The sequence below is a fragment of the Saimiri boliviensis genome, chromosome 12, assembly GCF_048565385.1.
Source record: "Saimiri boliviensis isolate mSaiBol1 chromosome 12, mSaiBol1.pri, whole genome shotgun sequence".
Lineage (NCBI taxonomy): Eukaryota > Metazoa > Chordata > Mammalia > Primates > Cebidae > Saimiri > Saimiri boliviensis.
The window spans coordinates 10,502,034-10,519,705 of record NC_133460.1 but is presented as its reverse complement, the minus strand read 5'-3'; the positions used below and the strand labels follow the sequence as shown (position 1 = coordinate 10,519,705).

General features: G+C 55.3%; 3 protein-coding genes across 10 annotated transcripts in view; 2 read left to right on the top strand and 1 right to left on the bottom strand.

Moving 5' to 3' along the window:
* The first annotated feature begins 36 nt into the window (after positions 1-36).
* GNPTG (N-acetylglucosamine-1-phosphate transferase subunit gamma) lies at positions 37-13,296 on the top strand. The gene is made up of 11 exons (XM_003928371.4): positions 37-129; positions 214-271; positions 356-423; positions 11,734-11,788; positions 11,867-11,950; positions 12,028-12,121; positions 12,191-12,305; positions 12,437-12,519; positions 12,596-12,727; positions 12,810-12,891; positions 12,983-13,296. The coding sequence occupies exons 1-11, from the start codon at positions 78-80 to the stop codon at positions 13,075-13,077; spliced, it is 918 nt and encodes a 305-aa protein (XP_003928420.1). The 5' UTR covers positions 37-77; the 3' UTR covers positions 13,078-13,296.
* LOC104651463 (large ribosomal subunit protein eL34-like) lies at positions 471-4,321 on the top strand. The gene has a single exon (XM_074381806.1). It carries the CDS (start codon positions 1,062-1,064, stop codon positions 1,413-1,415), a length of 354 nt encoding a protein of 117 aa, XP_074237907.1. The 5' UTR covers positions 471-1,061; the 3' UTR covers positions 1,416-4,321.
* The window catches only part of UNKL (unk like zinc finger), a 48,457-nt gene continuing 43,933 nt past the window's right edge, over positions 13,149-17,672 (bottom strand). For all 8 annotated transcript variants that reach the window (XM_074381802.1, XM_074381804.1, XM_039478282.2 and 5 more), the window contains 3 exons: positions 17,275-17,477; positions 16,896-17,153; positions 13,149-16,167 (listed from right to left, as the gene is read on the bottom strand). In XM_074381802.1, the coding sequence (XP_074237903.1) occupies positions 16,012-16,167; positions 16,896-17,153; positions 17,275-17,477 (617 nt within the window). In that variant the 3' untranslated portion in view covers positions 13,149-16,011. The remainder of the gene's footprint in view (positions 16,168-16,895; positions 17,154-17,274; positions 17,478-17,672) is intronic.

Here is a 17,672-nt window from a genome sequence, read left to right as displayed (position 1 = left end):
GCATGCGCCGGGAGCCACTTCCTTTCCCGCGGTCACGTGGCCGCCAACCCACGTGACCTCACGGCCGCCGCAGCGCGATGGCGGCGGAGCTGGCGGGCCTCTTGCTGCTCCTCGGGCTCTCTGCGCGTGGTGAGTGGCCCGGCCGCCCGCGTCCCCAGGCCCCCCGCGCGCTCAGCACCTCGGCCTCCCCGCTCACTGTCTCTTTCCCCGTAGGGCCCGCGCCAGCAGGTGCCGCGAAGATGAAGGTGGTGGAGGAGCCCAACACGTTCGGGTGAGCACCCTCGCTGGCAGGCGGTCCGTTGTGGGCGGCGGGCGGCCTGGGCCGGTTCCCCGCTGACCTCGCCGCCTCCCGTAGGGTGAACAACCCGTTCTTGCCCCAGGCCAGTCGTCTCCAGGCCAAGAGGGATCCTTCCCCCGTGTCTGGTGAGTGAGGGGCGCTGTCCGCGGGCGTGGGGGTGGCCGCGGGGAGCAGGGGGCCGTCCCGGGTGCCGACCGCGGTGGCTGGGTTAGCGCTTGGAGCCTGCGCGAGGGACTGGCGAAAGCTCTCTAGTTGTCAGGTAAAGCGTTAGCAAAGGAAAATGCATGAGGGACCCTGAGAGTTATGGCCTGGAGTCTCAAGCATTGGTTCGTCAACCTTCTAAAATTAATGTTGAAGTGCGAGAGAATCTACCAGACGTTCTTCTACCGAATTCAGTTACTTCCAAGCCGGGCGCAGTGGCTCGAGCCTGTAATCCCAGCGCTTTGGGAGGCCTAGGCGGGCGGATTACAAGGTCAGGAGTTCGAGAGCAGCCTGGCCCATATAGTGAAACCCCGTCTCTACTAAAAATACAAAAAAAAAAAAAATTGGCCGGGCGTGGTAGTGGGCGCCCGTAGTCCCAGCTGTTTGGGACGCCGAGGCAGGAGAATCGCCTGAGCCTGGGAGGCAGAGGTTGCAGTGAGCCGAGATCGCAACATGCCAGTGCACTCCAACCTAGGTAACAGAGTGAGACTCTTGTCTCAAAAAAAAAAAACACAAAAAACAAAAACAGCTCTTCCGGGGACGTTGTGTGCAGGCACTCAGAATGGTCCAGCGTTTGACATACCGGCGTAGGCTTTCCTGCAATACCGCCTCTAACAAAACTAGGCTGTCCCGGACCCCTGCTAATAGAATTGTTTACCTATATACCAAGAAGGTTGGGAAAGCACCAAAATCTTCATGTGGCGTGTGCCCAGGCAGGCTTCGAGGGGTTCATGCTGTAAGACCTAAAGTTTTTATGAGATTGTCCAAAACAAACAAACATGTCAGCAGGGCCTGTGGTGGTTCCTTGTGTGCTAAATGTGTTCGTGACAGGATCAAGCGTGCTTTCCTTATCGAGGAGCAGAAAATAGTTGTGAAAGTGTTGAAGGCGCAAGCACAGAGTCAGAAAGCTAAATAAAAAATGAAACTTAGAGTAATGAAAAGACTGAAAAAAAAAAAAAAAGGTTATCTTTAGACTTAGTCCTTCCTTTCCAAGAGGTTATTGCTGTTCATGGTTTGGTGACTTTGCAGACACGTTTCTGTGCTTTTACATGCATACATAGGCAACTGGAAAATGTGTTGTTTTTTGGTAATCTTTGTCGTTTTAAAAACTAATACTGCGTATTTGGCTGATTCGTCATCACTCGCTGTATGTCTTGGGACTTTTCATGGTAGTGATATAGGTCTTCATTCTTTGGTGCCCAGTACAAAATAGGATAGCACTGCATTTCCTGATGGGCAACTATTGTATTTAGATTGTTTCCTTTTTTTTTTTTTTTTTTTTGACATTAGAAATAGTGCTGTGGAGAACATGTGGATGCCTTTGTTCGCTCTCGCGTGAGTGGTTTCCCAAGGCAGTGTTTCAGAAGGAAATTCGTTGGGTCCCGAGTATGTGATGCCTTTTAAACACTGAATGAGGCTGGGTGCAGTGGCTCACGCCTGTAATCCCAGCAGTTTGGGAGGCCCAGGCAGACAGATTACAAGGTCAGGAGTTTGGGACCAGCCTGGCCAATATGGTGAAACTGCGTCTCTACTGAAAATACAAAAATCGGCTGGGCATGGTGGTGGGTGCGTGTAGTCCCAGCTACTCAGGAGGCTGAGGCAGGAGAATCTCTTGAACCTGGGAGGCAGCAGTTGCAGGGAGCCGAGATCACACCACTGCACTCCAGCCTGGGTGACATAGTGAGACTCCACCAAAGAAAAAATAAATAGTATGCTCGATGATGAAAAATGCCACGTGGATATGTGAGGCATGGGAGGGAGGGAGTGTGTTATTGTTTTGGAAATTGCTTTTATTATTTTATTTTTTGTGACAGTCTTGCTCTGTCGCTAGGCTGTATTGCAGTGGTGCAATCTCAGCTCACTGCATCCTCCACCTCCTGGGCTCAAGCCATTCTCCTGCCTCAGTCTCCCAAGTAGCTGGGACTACAGGCGCGCGCCACCACACCCAGCGAATTTTTTTTTTTCTTTTGTATTTTTAGTAGAGATGGGGTTTCACCATTTTGGCCAGGATGGTCTCAATCTCTTGACCTTATGATCCGCCCACCTCAGCCTCCCAAAGTGCTGGGATTACAGGCCTAAGTCACTGTGCCTGGCCTTATTCTTATTTTTTTAGAGATGGGGTCTTGCTCTCTCACTTGGGCTGGAGTGCAGTAGTGCACCCCTTGAACTCCTGGGCTGGGGCAGTCCACCCACCTCAGTTTTCTGAGTAGCTGGGACTACAGGTGCATACCACCATGCCCTGCAAATGTTAAGTGTTTTTGTAGAGAAGGAAGTCTCACTGTGTTGCCCTGGCTGGTCCCAAACTCCCGGCCTCAAGCGATCCTCTTGCCTTGGCTGGGGATTGCTTTTAAATTGGGCAGTCAGGAAAAGTAAGAAGTGACACTTCAAACAAAAGCTAAAGGAGAAAAAGGAGTGAAGCTGTCGCTGTTTGGGGAAAGGGATCCAGGACAGGGAGTGGCCGAGGGCCGTGAGCAGAGAAGCCAGGGCCACAGGAGATTCAGCTGGGGTAGATAGAGATCAGGAGGTAAAGAGGATCAGATGATGCTCAACCTTGTTTGTAGGTTTCACAGGCTTTCACTCCAAAGAAATCTTGTTAAGGTTTTTGTTGTGTGGCTGGATGTGATGGTGCACATGGGGTCAGGCTCCCTTCTCTGCGGCTAAGCAGCCATGGGATGGTGGCTTCCGCGGAGCCTGAAGTGCTGGAGTTGGAACACTACCTGTCCCAAGGAGCTAGGAAGGAGGGCAGGCCACTGAGTAAGAACGCAGTAACCCACCGAACCCCTTCAGGAGGAGAGGAGCACTCCTTGGGTAAGGCCCCCCACCACCACTAAAACAAAAAAAAATTAGCCAGGCATGGTGGTGAGCACCTTGTACTCCCAGCTACTTGGGAGGCTGAGGAACCCACCAGGTAGTAAAGGTTGCAGTGAGCTGAGTTCACACAACTGCACTCCAGTCTGGGCAACAGAATGAGAACTTGTCCCCAAAAAAAAAAAAAAAAAAGTAAAAAAGAGTGCTTTTATTTATAGTGTTCCTGACTCCCACCCCCAGATCAGGGCATCAGGGCTTACACGTGCGTTTGGTCCATTAAGCCTCGTTAGTGTTTTAATCTGGAAGTTCTCTCCCCGCCTTTGGATGTGAGTGGCACGTTTACTTCCCAGTCTTTTGTTTTGTTGATGGTGCTCTTCTCCAGATCATCTTTTCGTGCATCTGTGGAGTCAGGCGTGTTTATTCGAAGCGTTTTTTCTCCCTTAGACATAACGCTCCTTCAGCATAAGCAGAAAGATCATCATGGTGAGAAACTCAGGGACTGTGGTCATGGCGGCCTAGGGCTCAGGATGTCCCAGCAGAAGAGCCTCTGCCACATAAGAGGAAGGGGTGGGCTTGCCAGGGCTGATGCTGGTGGGGCTGGGCCGGGCCTCCACCAGATGAGTCGGGAGCCACAGGAAGGGCAGACATTGGTTAGGTCTGTGATTTGGAGCAGGTGTCCTGCCGTGGCATGGAGCGGGTTGGGCGCGGCCAGTGTGATGGTTCTGCCAGAGTCCAGGACACCATCCAGGAGGGTTCTCTGGTGGTGGGAGGGAGCGGCCAGCTGGCTGGAATCCCGGGGCTCTGGCAGGGCCCTGGATCTGGGGAGGAGAGGAGTGGCCCCAGGATCGTGGCTAGAGAAGCTATAGAAAGTGGGTCTCCCACCAGGCTGGGAAGCCCAGGGCCCAGCTGAGTTGCGAGAGGCAGGCTGGATCTATGAGGCACTTCTGAGGCTTGGAGAGGGGTCATTGTGGGCACAAGACTCATCAGTGGAGGTGGGTGAACCCCAAGGGTGAGGGTGAGGTCCCTGGTAAAGCTCTTGGTGGGGTGGGGTGTGGGGGTTGTGGAAGTCGGCAGGGCATTGGGGTCAGGCCAGGGAGCAGCATGGGAGGGAGGACCACCCTCAAGACGGGATTGTCACCAAGAGATGCAGTGCGGGGGTGTGGGGGCGTGCCTCCCTGCCTGCCTTGGCTTGACCAGGGAAGAGGGGCAATGAGGAGGTCCGGGCCCAGCCGAGCTGATGGGGCCTCGAGGCGCGGTGGCCCTGGGCGCAGGGGCAGCTGGCGATACAGCCACCTGGGTGCGCAGGAGCCGAGGGCGCCGCTGACTGTCCTGGTCGTGCAGGCTGTGAGCACAGAGCCTGCAGGTGGCGTGAAGGTGAATACAGAGCAGAGGGGGGACCCGTCGGCAGGGGTGGAGGCTCCAGCCTGAGTCTGGCTGTCTCTGGCTCTAGAGGAGTATACAGCGGATGCCTGCGGGAGGGGCCGGCCTCCACCAGTCTCCGGAGGGCAGGCTGCTGGGGCCTGAGGGCCGGGCGGAGGGGATGGGCTGTGGCCGGGGTTCTGGTGCAGGCCAGGAGCCAAGGACCTGGGGCACCGCTGCTCTTGGGGGCTTGTGGTTACCGTCCTCTGCAGGAGGGTGCACCCCGGCCAGCGGGAGCACCCTGAAGCTGTGGACAACACCCAGGCAGAGGCCTCCTCCCAGCTGGGGAGCTGGGCCAGGCTCCGCCGCCCTCACACCGTCCTGAGTGGTGGCCCTGTGAGTGCAGAGCCCATGGCCCTCCAGGGGTGTCTCCAAGCAGTGTCCGCCAGGGGCAGGCCTGGGAACATGAGTTCCTGACGGACGCAGGCTCTTGACCCGCCATCCCCCCAGTGGAACTGTGTGAGTGGCAGACCGGGAAAGGGTGCATCAGGGTTTCTGGGATGGCTCCAAAGGCTGCTGTGTGCCTCATGGGCAGGAGCCTGGGGCCAGACTGGACAGGGCCAAGCCCACACATCGCATACTGTAGGTCAGCAGGCATGCCAGGGCTAAGTTGGTCCTAGCCCTTGGGCTGGGAGGATGGCAGCGAGCGCGGGAGTAGGGGCCACCCAGATGGCAGTTGATGAGGAAGGACCAGGACCTTCCTGTACCCACAGCCGTCATCCCCCGAGCAGGGCAGCGTGGCCATCTTGGTCTCCCTCTGTCTTGGAAGGGGACAGCCCCAGGGATGAGTCAAATGTCAGGGAACAGAAGTCCAGGCTGGGCCAGCACCCTGGGGGCCTCAGTGGCATTAGCCTCTGCCCTCTCGGAGAGAGGGCCAGACTGAGGGTGGCCCCAGCGTGGCATCTGGCTCCCGGCCCAGCCAGATTCCCAGGGACTGGTCATCCAGCGCCTCGTGTGTGTTTCAGCTTTATTGTTAATACAGTAAAACTGAATAGAGCTGAAAAACAGCCTCACTGATGCATCAGCACTAGAGCAGCGCACCTGCTGCTTCAGCGCAGACCCTTTGGGGGCCCGGCGCCAGGTCTCCTCCCTGCTCCAGTCTCCCCAGAGCCAGTCTCGGCAGGCGGCACGTCACAGGCGGTGCATCCAGCCAGCCAGGAGCCGACTCGTCAGCGTGCTGGAGGAACAGGGGTTCTGGTTGAGCAGGAAATGCCCGCGTCCTGCTGTGGCTGTGGCTGCAGTGGCTTCCTTTACTCACAAGTGGCTGCTGGCCTTGCTTTATACCCACCCCCACCCTAGCGCTGCCTGTGGCCGGTCTGGCTGGGGGATGAGAGGCTGCTCACACCTTCCCTCCTCCCCCAGGGCTGGGTGCGTTGCGGCCTCAGCTCCATGGCCCCTGTGCTGCTTTTTAACATATATTTCACCACAAGAAAAAGTAAAGCATAACTATGTCACGTCGGCCATCAGTCATGCATGGTTCTGCAGCTTTACACTGCCCTGGTAGCCGTCAGCACCATCCAACTCCAGAAACTGTCATCACAAACTGACCCTCTGTCCCCTTCAAACGGCCCCCCAGCTGCCCCACTCCCCGGCCCCTGCACTCACCGCTCTGCTTTCTGTCTCTGAACATGGCTGTTGGAGAGACGTCACATAAGTGACTCATACTGGGTGCAGCTTTTGTATCTGATTCTCTCCTCTGAGCGCAGCATCCCCAGGGTCCGTCTAGGGTGGACCTGTGTCCGTGCTTCCTTCCTTTTAAGGCTCAGGACGGTCCCGTTGCAAGGACGGAGCATCCATTACCTGCCTACCATCGTTCATGGACACGGTGGGGGGCTTCCACCCTTCAGCTGTGAGGCGGCTGCCGTGAACATGTGCATAGGTGTTTGAGTCGCTGCTTCCAATTTCCAAGAGGAGGTTTTCAGAGTCTTGTAAGAATGCCATGTTTAGCTTGTTAAGGGGCCCCAGACTGTTCCCATCGTGGCTGTCCCATTCCCCAGCCAACATCGCATGAGGGTTTGAATTTTTATTCATTCTCACCGATGCTGTTTTTGCTAACAGCCATCCTAATGGGTGTGAAGTGGTACCTTAGGGTTGTTTTAATTTGTATTCCCTAATGATCGGTGACGTAGCATCTTTTCGTTGCTTATGGTCGGTTTCTAAGTGGTCTTTGGAAAAGTGTCTGTTCAATCCTTTGCTTTTTTTTTTGGTCATGGAGTCTTGCTCTGTCACCAAGGCTGGGGTGCAGTGGTGCAGTCATGGCTCACTACAGCCTCTGCCTCCCAGGCTCAAGAGATTCTCCTTGCCGGGCGCACTGGCTCAAGCCTGTAATCCCAGCACTTTGGGAGGCTGAGGTGGGTGGATCACGAGGTCAAGAGATCGAGACCATCCTGGTCAACATGGTGAAACCCCATCTCTACTAAAAATACAAAAAAAAAATTAGCTGGGCATGGTGGCATGTGCCTGTAATCCCAGTTACTCAGGAGGCTGAGGCAGGAGAATTGCCTGAACCCAGGAGGCAGAGGTTGCGGTGAGCCGAGATTGTGCCATTGCACTCCAGCCTGGGTAATGAGCGAAACTCCGTCTCAAAAAAAGAAAAAAAAAAAAAAAAAAGAGATTCTCCTGCCTCAGCCTCCCAAGGAACTGGGACTGCAGACATGCACCACCATGCCTGGCTAATTTTTATTTAGTAGAGATGGGTTTCACCACGTTGGCCAGGCTGATCTCGAACTCCTGAGCTCATGTGACCTACCCGTCTCGGCCTCCCAGAGCACTGGGATGCGGCGTGAACCACCATACCTGGCCAGTGAGGTCTTTTGATACACGGATGCTTTTTTAATTTTTTTTTATATTTATTTATTTATTTATTTTAGACAGAGTTTCGCTCTTGTTACCCAGGCTGGAGTGCAATGGCGCGATCTCGGCTCACTGCAACCTCCGCCTCCTGGGTTCAGGCAATTCTCCTGCCTCAGCCTCCTGAGTAGCTGGGATTACAGGCACGCGCCACCATGGATGCTTTTTATTTTGAAGTCTATGTTTTTCTTTTGTTGCCTGGGCTTTTGCTGTGAGCTGCGAGCAATCACTGCCAAGTCCAGCGTTAAGGAGAGGGAAGAGTTTTATAGTTTTAGCTCATGTTTAGGTCTTAGATCCATTTGGAGCTTCTTCTACGTGGCGTAAAGGGAGGGTCCACCTGCAGTCTCCGCCTGAGCATACAGTTACCCCAGCACTCTGCTGAAAAGCTTGTCCTTTGCATATCAAAGGGTCTGAGCACCCTTGTTACACCATTTCACCGTCTGTCCAGGTTTTTTTCCCAGGCCATCTGCCGTTTTCCACCAAGTTTCTGTGCCAGCCTTTACACCAGGACCACACTGTTTTGATCATGACAGCTTTGAAGTAATTTTTGAACTCAGTATGTATCAGTCCTTCGACTTTGTTCTTTTTCCAGGTTGTTCCATTGTTTGGGGTCCTCTGAGGCTCCGTGTGAATTTTAGGATGTTTTTTTCTATTTCTGCAAAAACTGTCACAGGGATTTTGACAGGAATCGCATTGAACTTGCAGATCACTTTGGGTGATACGGTCAGCATAAAACATTAGCTCTTTCCGGAGTGAGGCTCCGTCTGATAACCCATGTTTACGGATTGAAAGATTTAATATATGTGAGACAGAGTCTCGCTTATCACCCAGGCTGGAGTGCAGTGGTGAGACATCCGCTCACTGCAACCTCTGCCTCCCGGGTTCAAGTGATGGTCCAGCCTCAGCCTCCCAAGTAGCTGGAACTAGGTGCGCACCACCACGCCCAGCTGATTTCTGAATTTTTAGTCGAGACAGGGTTTCGCCATGTTAGCCAGGATGGTCTGGATCTCCTGACCTCATGATCTGCCTGCCTGGGCCTCCCAAAATGCTGGGATGACAGGCGTGAGCCACCGTGCCCAGACCATGTTTCCAGCCTGTTTATAGCTGTGAACTTCCATTTCATCACGGGCTTTGCCTATCATGTAAGTTTCCTGTAAATACGGTGGCTTTTCATTTTTATGTCTCAAGGTACTTTCTAATTCACACTGTGATTTCCTCTTTGACCACTGTTTAAGACTGACTGAGCAAGGTGCAGTGGCTCACGCCTGTAATCCCAGAACTTTGGGAGGCCGAGGTGGGAGGATCACCTGAGGTCAGGAGTTCGAGACTTGGCCAACACAGTGAAAACTCATCTCTATTAATAATAGAAAAATTAGCCAGCTACCGCAGTGCCAGCTACTCAGAAGGCAGAGACAGGAGAATCACTTGAACCCAGGAGGTGGAGGTTGCAGTGAGCCAAGATCACGCCATTGCACTCCAGCCTGGGCGACAGAACAAGACTCTGACTTATTTAATTTCCACGTGTGAATTTTCCATTTGCTCTTCTATTAATTTCCAGTTTCACTCCTTTGTGATAAAAAGATAATTTTTCAAGACCAGTTTTGAGGCTGAGTGCAGTGCCATGCCTGTAATCCCAGCACTTTGGGGGGCCGAGGTGGGCGGATCTCCTCAGGCCGGGAGTTCAAAACCAGCCTGGCCAACTTGGTGAAACCCGTTTCTACAAAAATTAGTTGGGTGGGATGGTGGGTGCCTGCAATCCCAGCTACTCAGGAAGCTGAGGCTGCAGTGAGCCGAGATTGAGCCACTGCACTCCAGCCTGGGCAAAAATAAGACTCGGTCTCCAGAGGGGAAAAAAAAAAAAAAAAAAGACCAAATTTGTGATGTAACACGTGGTCTCTCCTTGAAAAAAAAATTCCATGTGATGTGCACCTAAAAAGTGTGTCTTCGCTATTGTGTGGAGTGTTCTGTGAGGCTTGTTGGGTTATAGGGCTGTGGGAGGCCTGTTTCCTCATGGATCTTCCCTTTGCTGGTTCTATCACGTTAGAAATCAGGTATCAGGCTGGGCGCAGTGGCTCACGCCTGTAATTCCAGCGCTTTGGGAGGCTGAGGCAGGTGGATCACATGAGGCCAGGAATTCAAGATCAGCCTGACCAACATGGTGAAAACTCTTCTCTACAAAAATAAGGTGGGCATGATGGCGGGTGCTTGTAAGCCTGGCTACTGGAGAGGCTGAGGCAGGAGAATCACTTGAACCTGGGAGGTGGAGGTTACGGTGAGCTGAGATTGCACCACTGCACTCCAGCCTGGGCGACAGAGCCAGACTCTGTCTCAGAAACACAAAAAAAGAAGTGGGGTATCACTGTCTCCTGTCCGTGTTGCCGCCACGCGGTTGGTGGCACGTGCATGAGTAATTGTGTATCTTGGCACACTGACCCTTGTATCATTATGGAACATCTTTGTCTCTCGTAATCGTTTCAGCTACTCCAGCTCTTTGGCTGTTTATGTGGATATTTTTCCATACCTTCACTTGCAACCTGTTTATGTCTTTAAAGTTGGTCTTTCAGGCCGGACACAGTGGCTCATGCCAGTAACCCCAGCACCTGGGAGCTGGGAGGCCAAGGCGGGTAGATCACTTGAGGTCAAGAGTTAGCCACCAGCCTGGCCAACACAGTGAAACTCTGTCTCTTCTAAAAATATAAAAGTTAGCTGGGCATGGTGGCTGACACCTGAAATCCCAGCTACTTGGGAGGCTGAGGCAGGAGAATCACTTGAACCCAGGAGGTGGAGGTCACAGTCAGCCAAGATGGTGCCATTACACTCCAGCCTGGGGTGAGAGTTAGACTGTCTCAAAATATCATCATCATCATCTAATGCCTGATGATCTGAGCTGGAGGTTTCCTCCCTAAACCTCGCACCCCGCAGTCCTGGGTGGTGGCAAACTGCCTTCCATGAAACCAGTTCCTGGTGCCAAAAAGGTGGGGGACTGCTGCGTTCAGACCTGCAGGTTTACAGACCACAGCTAGGAGGAGAATGGCCTTTAACTGACCCACGCACTTCGCTGTTCCAGGGCCTTCTGTCTCCTCCAGATGGGCTGCTGTCTGCTCACTTTCCTGGGTGGCACACAGGACTGCCGCTGACTAGCTCCTGAAGCTTTTATTTATCTGGGCGTGTCCGCTCTTTTTTGGAGACAGGGCCTTGCTCTGTTGCCCAGGCTGGAGTGCAGCGGTGCAATCATAGTTCACTGCAGCCTCCGCACCTCCTCGGCTCAAGGGAAGCCTCCCACCTCAGCCTCCCAAGTAGCTGGGTTTACAGGTGCTCACCTCTACACCCAGCTAATTGTGTGTGTGTGTTTGTGTAGACACGGGGTCTCGAAATATGTTGCCCAGGCTGCTCTCATACTCCTGGCCTCAAGCGATCCCTCCACCTTGGCCTCCCAAAGTGCTGGGATTACAAATGTGAGCCACGGCACCAAGCATTCACTCTTTTTTGAAGGGCTACTTTCCTGAATATAGAATTCTGTTTGCCAGTTTCTTCCATTGAATGGGACCCCCTTTTACTGTGTATTTGAATGTCTTGTGTTTTTTGTTGGTAACTGGTCCTTTGAAAACAGTCCTCTCGGTCAGTCTTTGCTCACGGGTTCTGTGCTTGAGCCTGGGGATCAGTGTGTGAGGTCAAAGCGGAAGGTCTTCAGTCTTGTCTCGGCCTGCCGTTGCGATTCCCAGGTTCCTATGTGCGCAGCTGCCGCAGAATGCCTTCATTTCTGGGAGTCCTGCCTCAGGCATCTGTGGGTCTGCCGTCCCTGCCGCCCTCTCCTGGGTGACTGGCCCTCCTGACATCTGAGTGGGGCAGAGCAAGGCCGGTCCTCTGGGCAGCCCCGGCCAGGCCAGGGTGCTGTGCCAAGGCCCTCTCGGTGCCATGCGTGGGTCTACTGCCTGGAAGGTTGCTCTGTACTGATGGGGTGACCCCTCCCATGAGGTGAGCTCAGTTGGCTGGAGGTTCTCTTCTTCACGGAGAAAGAATCTGAGAGCTTCCTGGTCTGGCGTTTGCTGCCATTGCGTGAGCTCCGGTTCGAGTCTCGGTTTTCGTGCCCCGCAGCTCTTTCCCTCCGGTGGCCCCAGCTCTGCTCCGGCCACTCTCACAGCTCGCGTCTCTTCCAGGGCCCGAGCATCTCTCCCAACTGTCCGGCAAGTGCTTCAGCCTGGTGGAGTCCACGTGAGTGCAGCGTGGGTGCAAGGGTGGGCTGGGCTGGGCACGGCCTGGGGACCTCCCTTAGGCCACCTGTGCCCCCAGGTACAAGTACGAGTTCTGTCCATTCCACAACGTGACCCAGCACGAGCAGACCTTCCGCTGGAACGCCTACAGCGGGATCCTTGGGTGAGCACGGCTGGGCCAGGGGTCCGCAGCAGTCTAGCTCCCCGCCCGGCCTCACGCACTGCGCCATGTCCCCCCAGCATCTGGCACGAGTGGGAGATCGCCAACAACACCTTCACGGGCATGTGGATGAGGGACGGCGACGCCTGCCGCTCCCGGAGCCGGCAGAGCAAGGTGAGGCCTCAGGATACTGGAAGAGGGGCCCTGGCCTCCCCAGCCCACCCACCCAACTTCCCTCCCCAGGTGGAGCTGAAGTGTGGAAAAACCAACCGGCTGGCCCACGTGTCCGAGCCTAGCACCTGCGTGTATGCGCTGACGTTCGAGACCCCCCTTGTCTGCCACCCCCACTCCTTGCTAGGTAGGGGTGCGGGCACAGCTGAGCCCAGTTGGGTCACCCTCTTACCCGGCCCTGCTGCAGTGGAACCAGGTTGGGGTGGCCAGGGTTGGGACACAAGGTGCAGCTCAGCCTGGCTTCTCTTGGGTCCTCAGTGTACCCGGCTCTGCCAGAGGCCCTGCAGCGGCGGTGGGACCAGGTGGAACAGGACCTGGCGGACGAGCTGATCACCCTCCAGGTGAGGGGGCACTCAGGACAGCCCCAGGCGGGCCTGGATGAGAGCTGGGTGCTGCCCCTGTGTCCTCCACCTTCAGGGCCATGAGAAGTTGCTGCAGACACTTTTTGAGGATGCCGGCTACTTAAGGAGCCCAGAAGAAAATGAAGCCCCCAAGCTGGAGGGAGGTCCTGATGGCTTGGGGTTTGAGACCCTGGAAAACTGCAGGAAGGTACAGTCTTGGGGACAGGGGGCAGCATGCAACAGCCTCCCCCACGTGGCCTGGCCTTGCCCTTCCCCTCGTTTTGCTGTAGGCTCACAAAGAACTGTTGAAGGAGATGAAGAGGCTGAAAGGTCTGCTCACCCAGCATGGCATCCCCCACGCAGAGCCCACGGGTGAGTCCTGCCTGTGGGGAGGGGCCAGGCCCACCCCAGCACTCGCCGCCTTTGAGTCCAGATCAGGACCTGCCAGCTGCTGTTTTGACAGAAACCTCCAACTTGGAACACTTCCGCCATCAGATGCCCAGACCGGGGCCTCCAGAGCAGCTGCGGGGCGACCCTGGCCTGCGTGGGAGCTTATGAGAAACCGGCCTGTGGGAACTCCCAGGGACCAGGCGGCCAGGCTTGTGCTCAGAGAAGCAGACAAACAAAACAAAGGTTCAAGGTTTTAATTAATTCCCATACTGATAAAAATAATTCCATGAATTCTGTAAACCATTGCATAAATGCTATAGTGTAAAAAACTTAAGTGTTACCTTTAAACAATCACTACAAGTAAATGATTATGCATTATAAATACTACCTTCTGGGTTAAGAAAATTCCATTCAATTAACATTCTCATCTAAATAGATCAAGGCTTCCATAAATTAAACCACGTGACGCGTCCACATGGAACGAGGTCTGCTGACCACAGTTACACACACGTCGTGACGCCATTGTATCACGACTACTATTGAACACTAGAGTTACAGGCAACAAGACCATGGCGGGACCAGCCACCACCCGGCTCCCACACGCAGGGCCCGCCTGGCCACAGGTGGGAGCCACCAGGCCTGCCTCCAGCTCAGCACCATCCACCACTGCTGTGCACCTCGACCACTCACGATCCGTACCTGAGGCCTCAACCCTCAAGAGCAGGGTCGGGTGACAAAGGGCCCAGGACCCTGCCTCCATTTCCAACCCCGGCGGTGCCTGTGTGCCCCGGCCACTCTTTGGTCTTCCCACCCCACACCTGTCTTCGGAGCCAGTACTCATCTGGGGAGGAGGTACCCCCCCGTCTCCCAGCCGTCCCCCAGCACTACCACCTGGAAGCTGAGCCCTGGAGGTGCCTGAGGGGCAACCGCCACCTCGTTCCCAGAAAGAGCAGAGCGGCGCGGACAAGGGCTCAGCTGCCCCTGACGGCTGACAACCAGGGGACCCCTGGGCAGGCACCACATATCCCACAAAAGACCAGAGGCCCGAAGTGGGATCCAAGTGCATAAATAGTAATGAAAACAAAGGATTTTAAACACTGATGACAGGAGCACAGAATCGACGCAACTTCTAGATACTGACCTAATAAGTCATCACTATCATTAAAAACAGAACAGTCACTAAAACCAAGTCAACAGTTACCTGTAGTAGCGGACTAGCTGCAGAACGTCACGGATCCACTTCCTTTAAAATGACAGAACGTGGCTATCAGTTTGTCTTACGTTAAAAAGTTCTTAAACCTCCTACTGTATTAAATACATTCTAATTTGGTCACTGATAAAATTTTTACTGAGCATTTTGCACTTTTAAAAAATGCGATTGAAAGTCTTTGGCAAAGCCACGGGCCGGGAGAAATGCCGTGGTGCCTCCCGCCCCCTCACAGCCCGTGGGGCCTCGCGAAGAGCCAGGTGCCGTCACCTGGACACCTACACCCGCTCAACTCCCAGGGACAGTCCCAGGCCTGAGCAAAGAAGGTCAGCTCATCCCGGGGACGTGTTCTTAGTCGCGTTTCTGCTACGGCCAGAAGCCACGCTGTCACTCCAGGGCAGACGGGCACAGGACTGCAGCAGAGCCGGGACTGTGCAGGCCGCAGGCCGCTTCCCACACATGCTCCAGGCTGCCGAGGGGCTGGGTCCTCTGTATGACCTCACTGGCCACACGGATGAGCTTCGGTAATACCTGGCAGTACAGGGCAGGTGACTGTCACACACACCCAGCGCCCTGGACTCTGGCACACCACGGCTCGAGCGTCTCCTACGCGAGCAGGACCGGGGGAGGTCACAGGTGCCAGGAAGGCAATTCTCCAAGGAGTTACAAAGCACCATTGCCTATGACACAGCCAAGTCATCAGAAGACAACTGCTTTTTTCTGGGACGGAGTCCCGCTCTGTACCAGGCTGAAGTGCAGTGGCAAGATACCAGTTCACTGCAATCTCCACCTCCTGGGTTCAAGCCATTCTCCTGCCTCAGCCTCCCCAGTAGCTGAGGCTACAGGTGCCTGCCACCCCAGCCAGCTACGCTTTGTATTTTCAGTAGAGACGGAGTTTCACCTTGTTGGCCAGGCTGGTCTTGAACTCCTGATGTTAGGTGAGCCTCCTGGCTCGCCTCCCAAAGTGCTAGGATTACAGGCGTGAGCCACCATGCCCAACCAGAAAACAGCTTCTTAAAATAAGTAATTATAAAATCTCTGATGTCTGGTCCCTCTGCTGCATTTTTCGTTAGTATCAAACTGTCTTTCAGAGGTTCAAGGGAGGAAATAGAACCAGTGATGTTCCTTCACTTGTTTTCAAGGCACAGGCACTTAGAAAACGTGGCCACGGATCACAGAAATGCCGGCCTGGGCTCTCCTGTCCCCACACCACGAGGGTGGAATACAGACTCCAGTTCCATGCACACACGCATGGGCTTAGGAAAACTAGCTCCTTCCATAAAGTTAATCTCTCTCAGTAATCACTCTGCTTATAAATACTATTTGCACTTAATTGGAAAATGTAAAAATCCTAGGTCTTGCTACTAGAGAAACGCTCATTTCATAAGTACTAGTTTCAGAATATGAAATCTAGAATATTTAGCATACTATGAATTAACAACGAATAGGAAATGTTTAAGTTCACAGTACACATATAAAGCTTCATATTATCGCATATTAAAAAACATGAATGTAGAAAGCAGCTTAGAGCAATTTAGAACCTCTACCTAAATTCCTCAGTCTACAAAGTGCTTCGACACCCCAGCTCCCAATGACCCAGTCACAGCAGCGTCAGGACCACAGAGCACCCACGCAGACCCCTGAGGCACCAGGCCCCGTGAGGACAGGCAAGTGGGTTCTGTGGGTTTGCTTTTAAGGTTTTTGAGGAAAATACCTTGGAACCGTCGCTGGACCTAGAGAGGTGATCATGTATGGGAGGGCCACCAGGCCGAGCGTGGGCGGGAGCTCCCAGCCTTGGTCCTCGCTTCGGGGGCACCAGCAGTGACAACGTGGCTGTGGTCACAAGGAGCACTGGAGCCAGGGTGCCCACCAGGAGGCAGCTGTCCCTGCTGAGGTCACCACCGCAGGGGCTGGCCCTCGCAGTAGGGGCACTCAGGTGCGCTGGCCGCACAGGGCTCACACAGGACACGGTGCTGGCAGGACCGCAGGATGGCACCGTGGGCTCGTTCCCGGCAGGCCACACACTGCTTGGTGCGCAGCTGGAAGATCACCTGCAGGGCCAGAACAAGAGTGGGGTCAGGAGGCCCCTGCCCAGACCGGGCCAGCTGGGGAGCCCGAGGGCCTTCTGAGCAGGACCCAACATCTCAGGCCATCCAGCCACCAGCCACAGAGACAGGGTCAGGGAGATGCCCCGGCCAATGCCACCTCAGAGAGAAGGGCAGCTGTGAGATGAGATATTCTCTCTCGAGAGCTGTGGGCAGAGGATGGCCTCCTGGGGCCACCAGACATGGCAGTGACCGGACAGGACAGGACAGGCCCGAGGGCCCTGGCAGCTGGGCACCCAGGATGTGGGCTAATCAGGACCCTCTAGCCCAGAGCAGCCAGGCCAAGAGCCCACCCTTGGGAGTTGAGGTGAAGAGGGGCATGGTTGAGGGCTGCAGCTGTGAGCAGGGAGGGATGGGCCACCTTCCCCGTGGAGGGTGCAGCCTGGCATTCACTGGCAAGAGGGAGGGGTGAAAAGGGCAAACGTGGAGCATTCCAGAAAGGAAGGACAAGGGCCAGCCTGACAAGAGAGGCAGCTCCCAGGGAGACAAGCAAGGAGGTCGACGGGGGAGCTGTGCTGAAGGTAGGGCTGTGCTGAGGCAAGGCACTGTCCCCTCCACAGACCCAGAGCAGACCCGAGGGGAACGGGGAGGCGGAGGGAGGGAACACCGCACCAGCCAGAGCTCTCCCTGACAGGGACAGGAGCTCCTCACAGGCCCCCCCAACCGGGACTCACGCCGTCCACCGCCTCCAGGTCCAGTCGCAACTGACTCTGCAGCGAATGCAGCTTCTGCAGGGGAATGGCGCCGATGTCGCCGCAGCCACGCAGCCCCGGCAGCGCGGAGGCCACGCCCAGGCCCTCCAGCTCCTCCTGCAGCTGCTTCACCTGCGCCTCCACCTCTTCCTTCTTCTGCAGCGCCAGCTGCCGGTCGCTGTCCGCCACACGGGCACGCTCCTTGGCCTCCTGTGCCTCCCGCTGCCACGCGTCGCAGGCCTGAAACCCAGGGCCCACCTCAGCCCCTTCCACCTCGCCTGTGTCCCCTGCGTTCCTCCCCCGACCCACCGAGTCCTGTGCCGCCCGCCCTCCTCTTCACCTGTCACCCACACACGCTCACCTGCTTCACCTGCTGCCAGGACTCCTCCCACTGCCGGATCTTCCTCTTGGCCTCATCCAGCTGCCGCCTGACCCGGGCCAGCTCTGCTCCGTTTGGACTTGCACCCGAAGAGGACGAGGGGCCGGAGCTCAGGATGGGGGATGGGCTGGGGGAGAAGCTGCCGGAAACAAAGTCCCAGATGCTCCCAGGGACACCGTTCAAACCTGAGTGTGAAAGGGGCAATGACAGCCCCGTGGTGCTGGTGGCCGGGTGCGACTGGTGGGTGCTATTCCCGGGAGCACCCTCCAGGACCCACCTGCCGTGACTGCATGGGTGTGGCCACGACAGCCCCTTCCCCACTCCTGGACCCCACCTGGCTCAGGAAGAGGTGGGGTGCTGACAGTGACACCTGCCCTGGT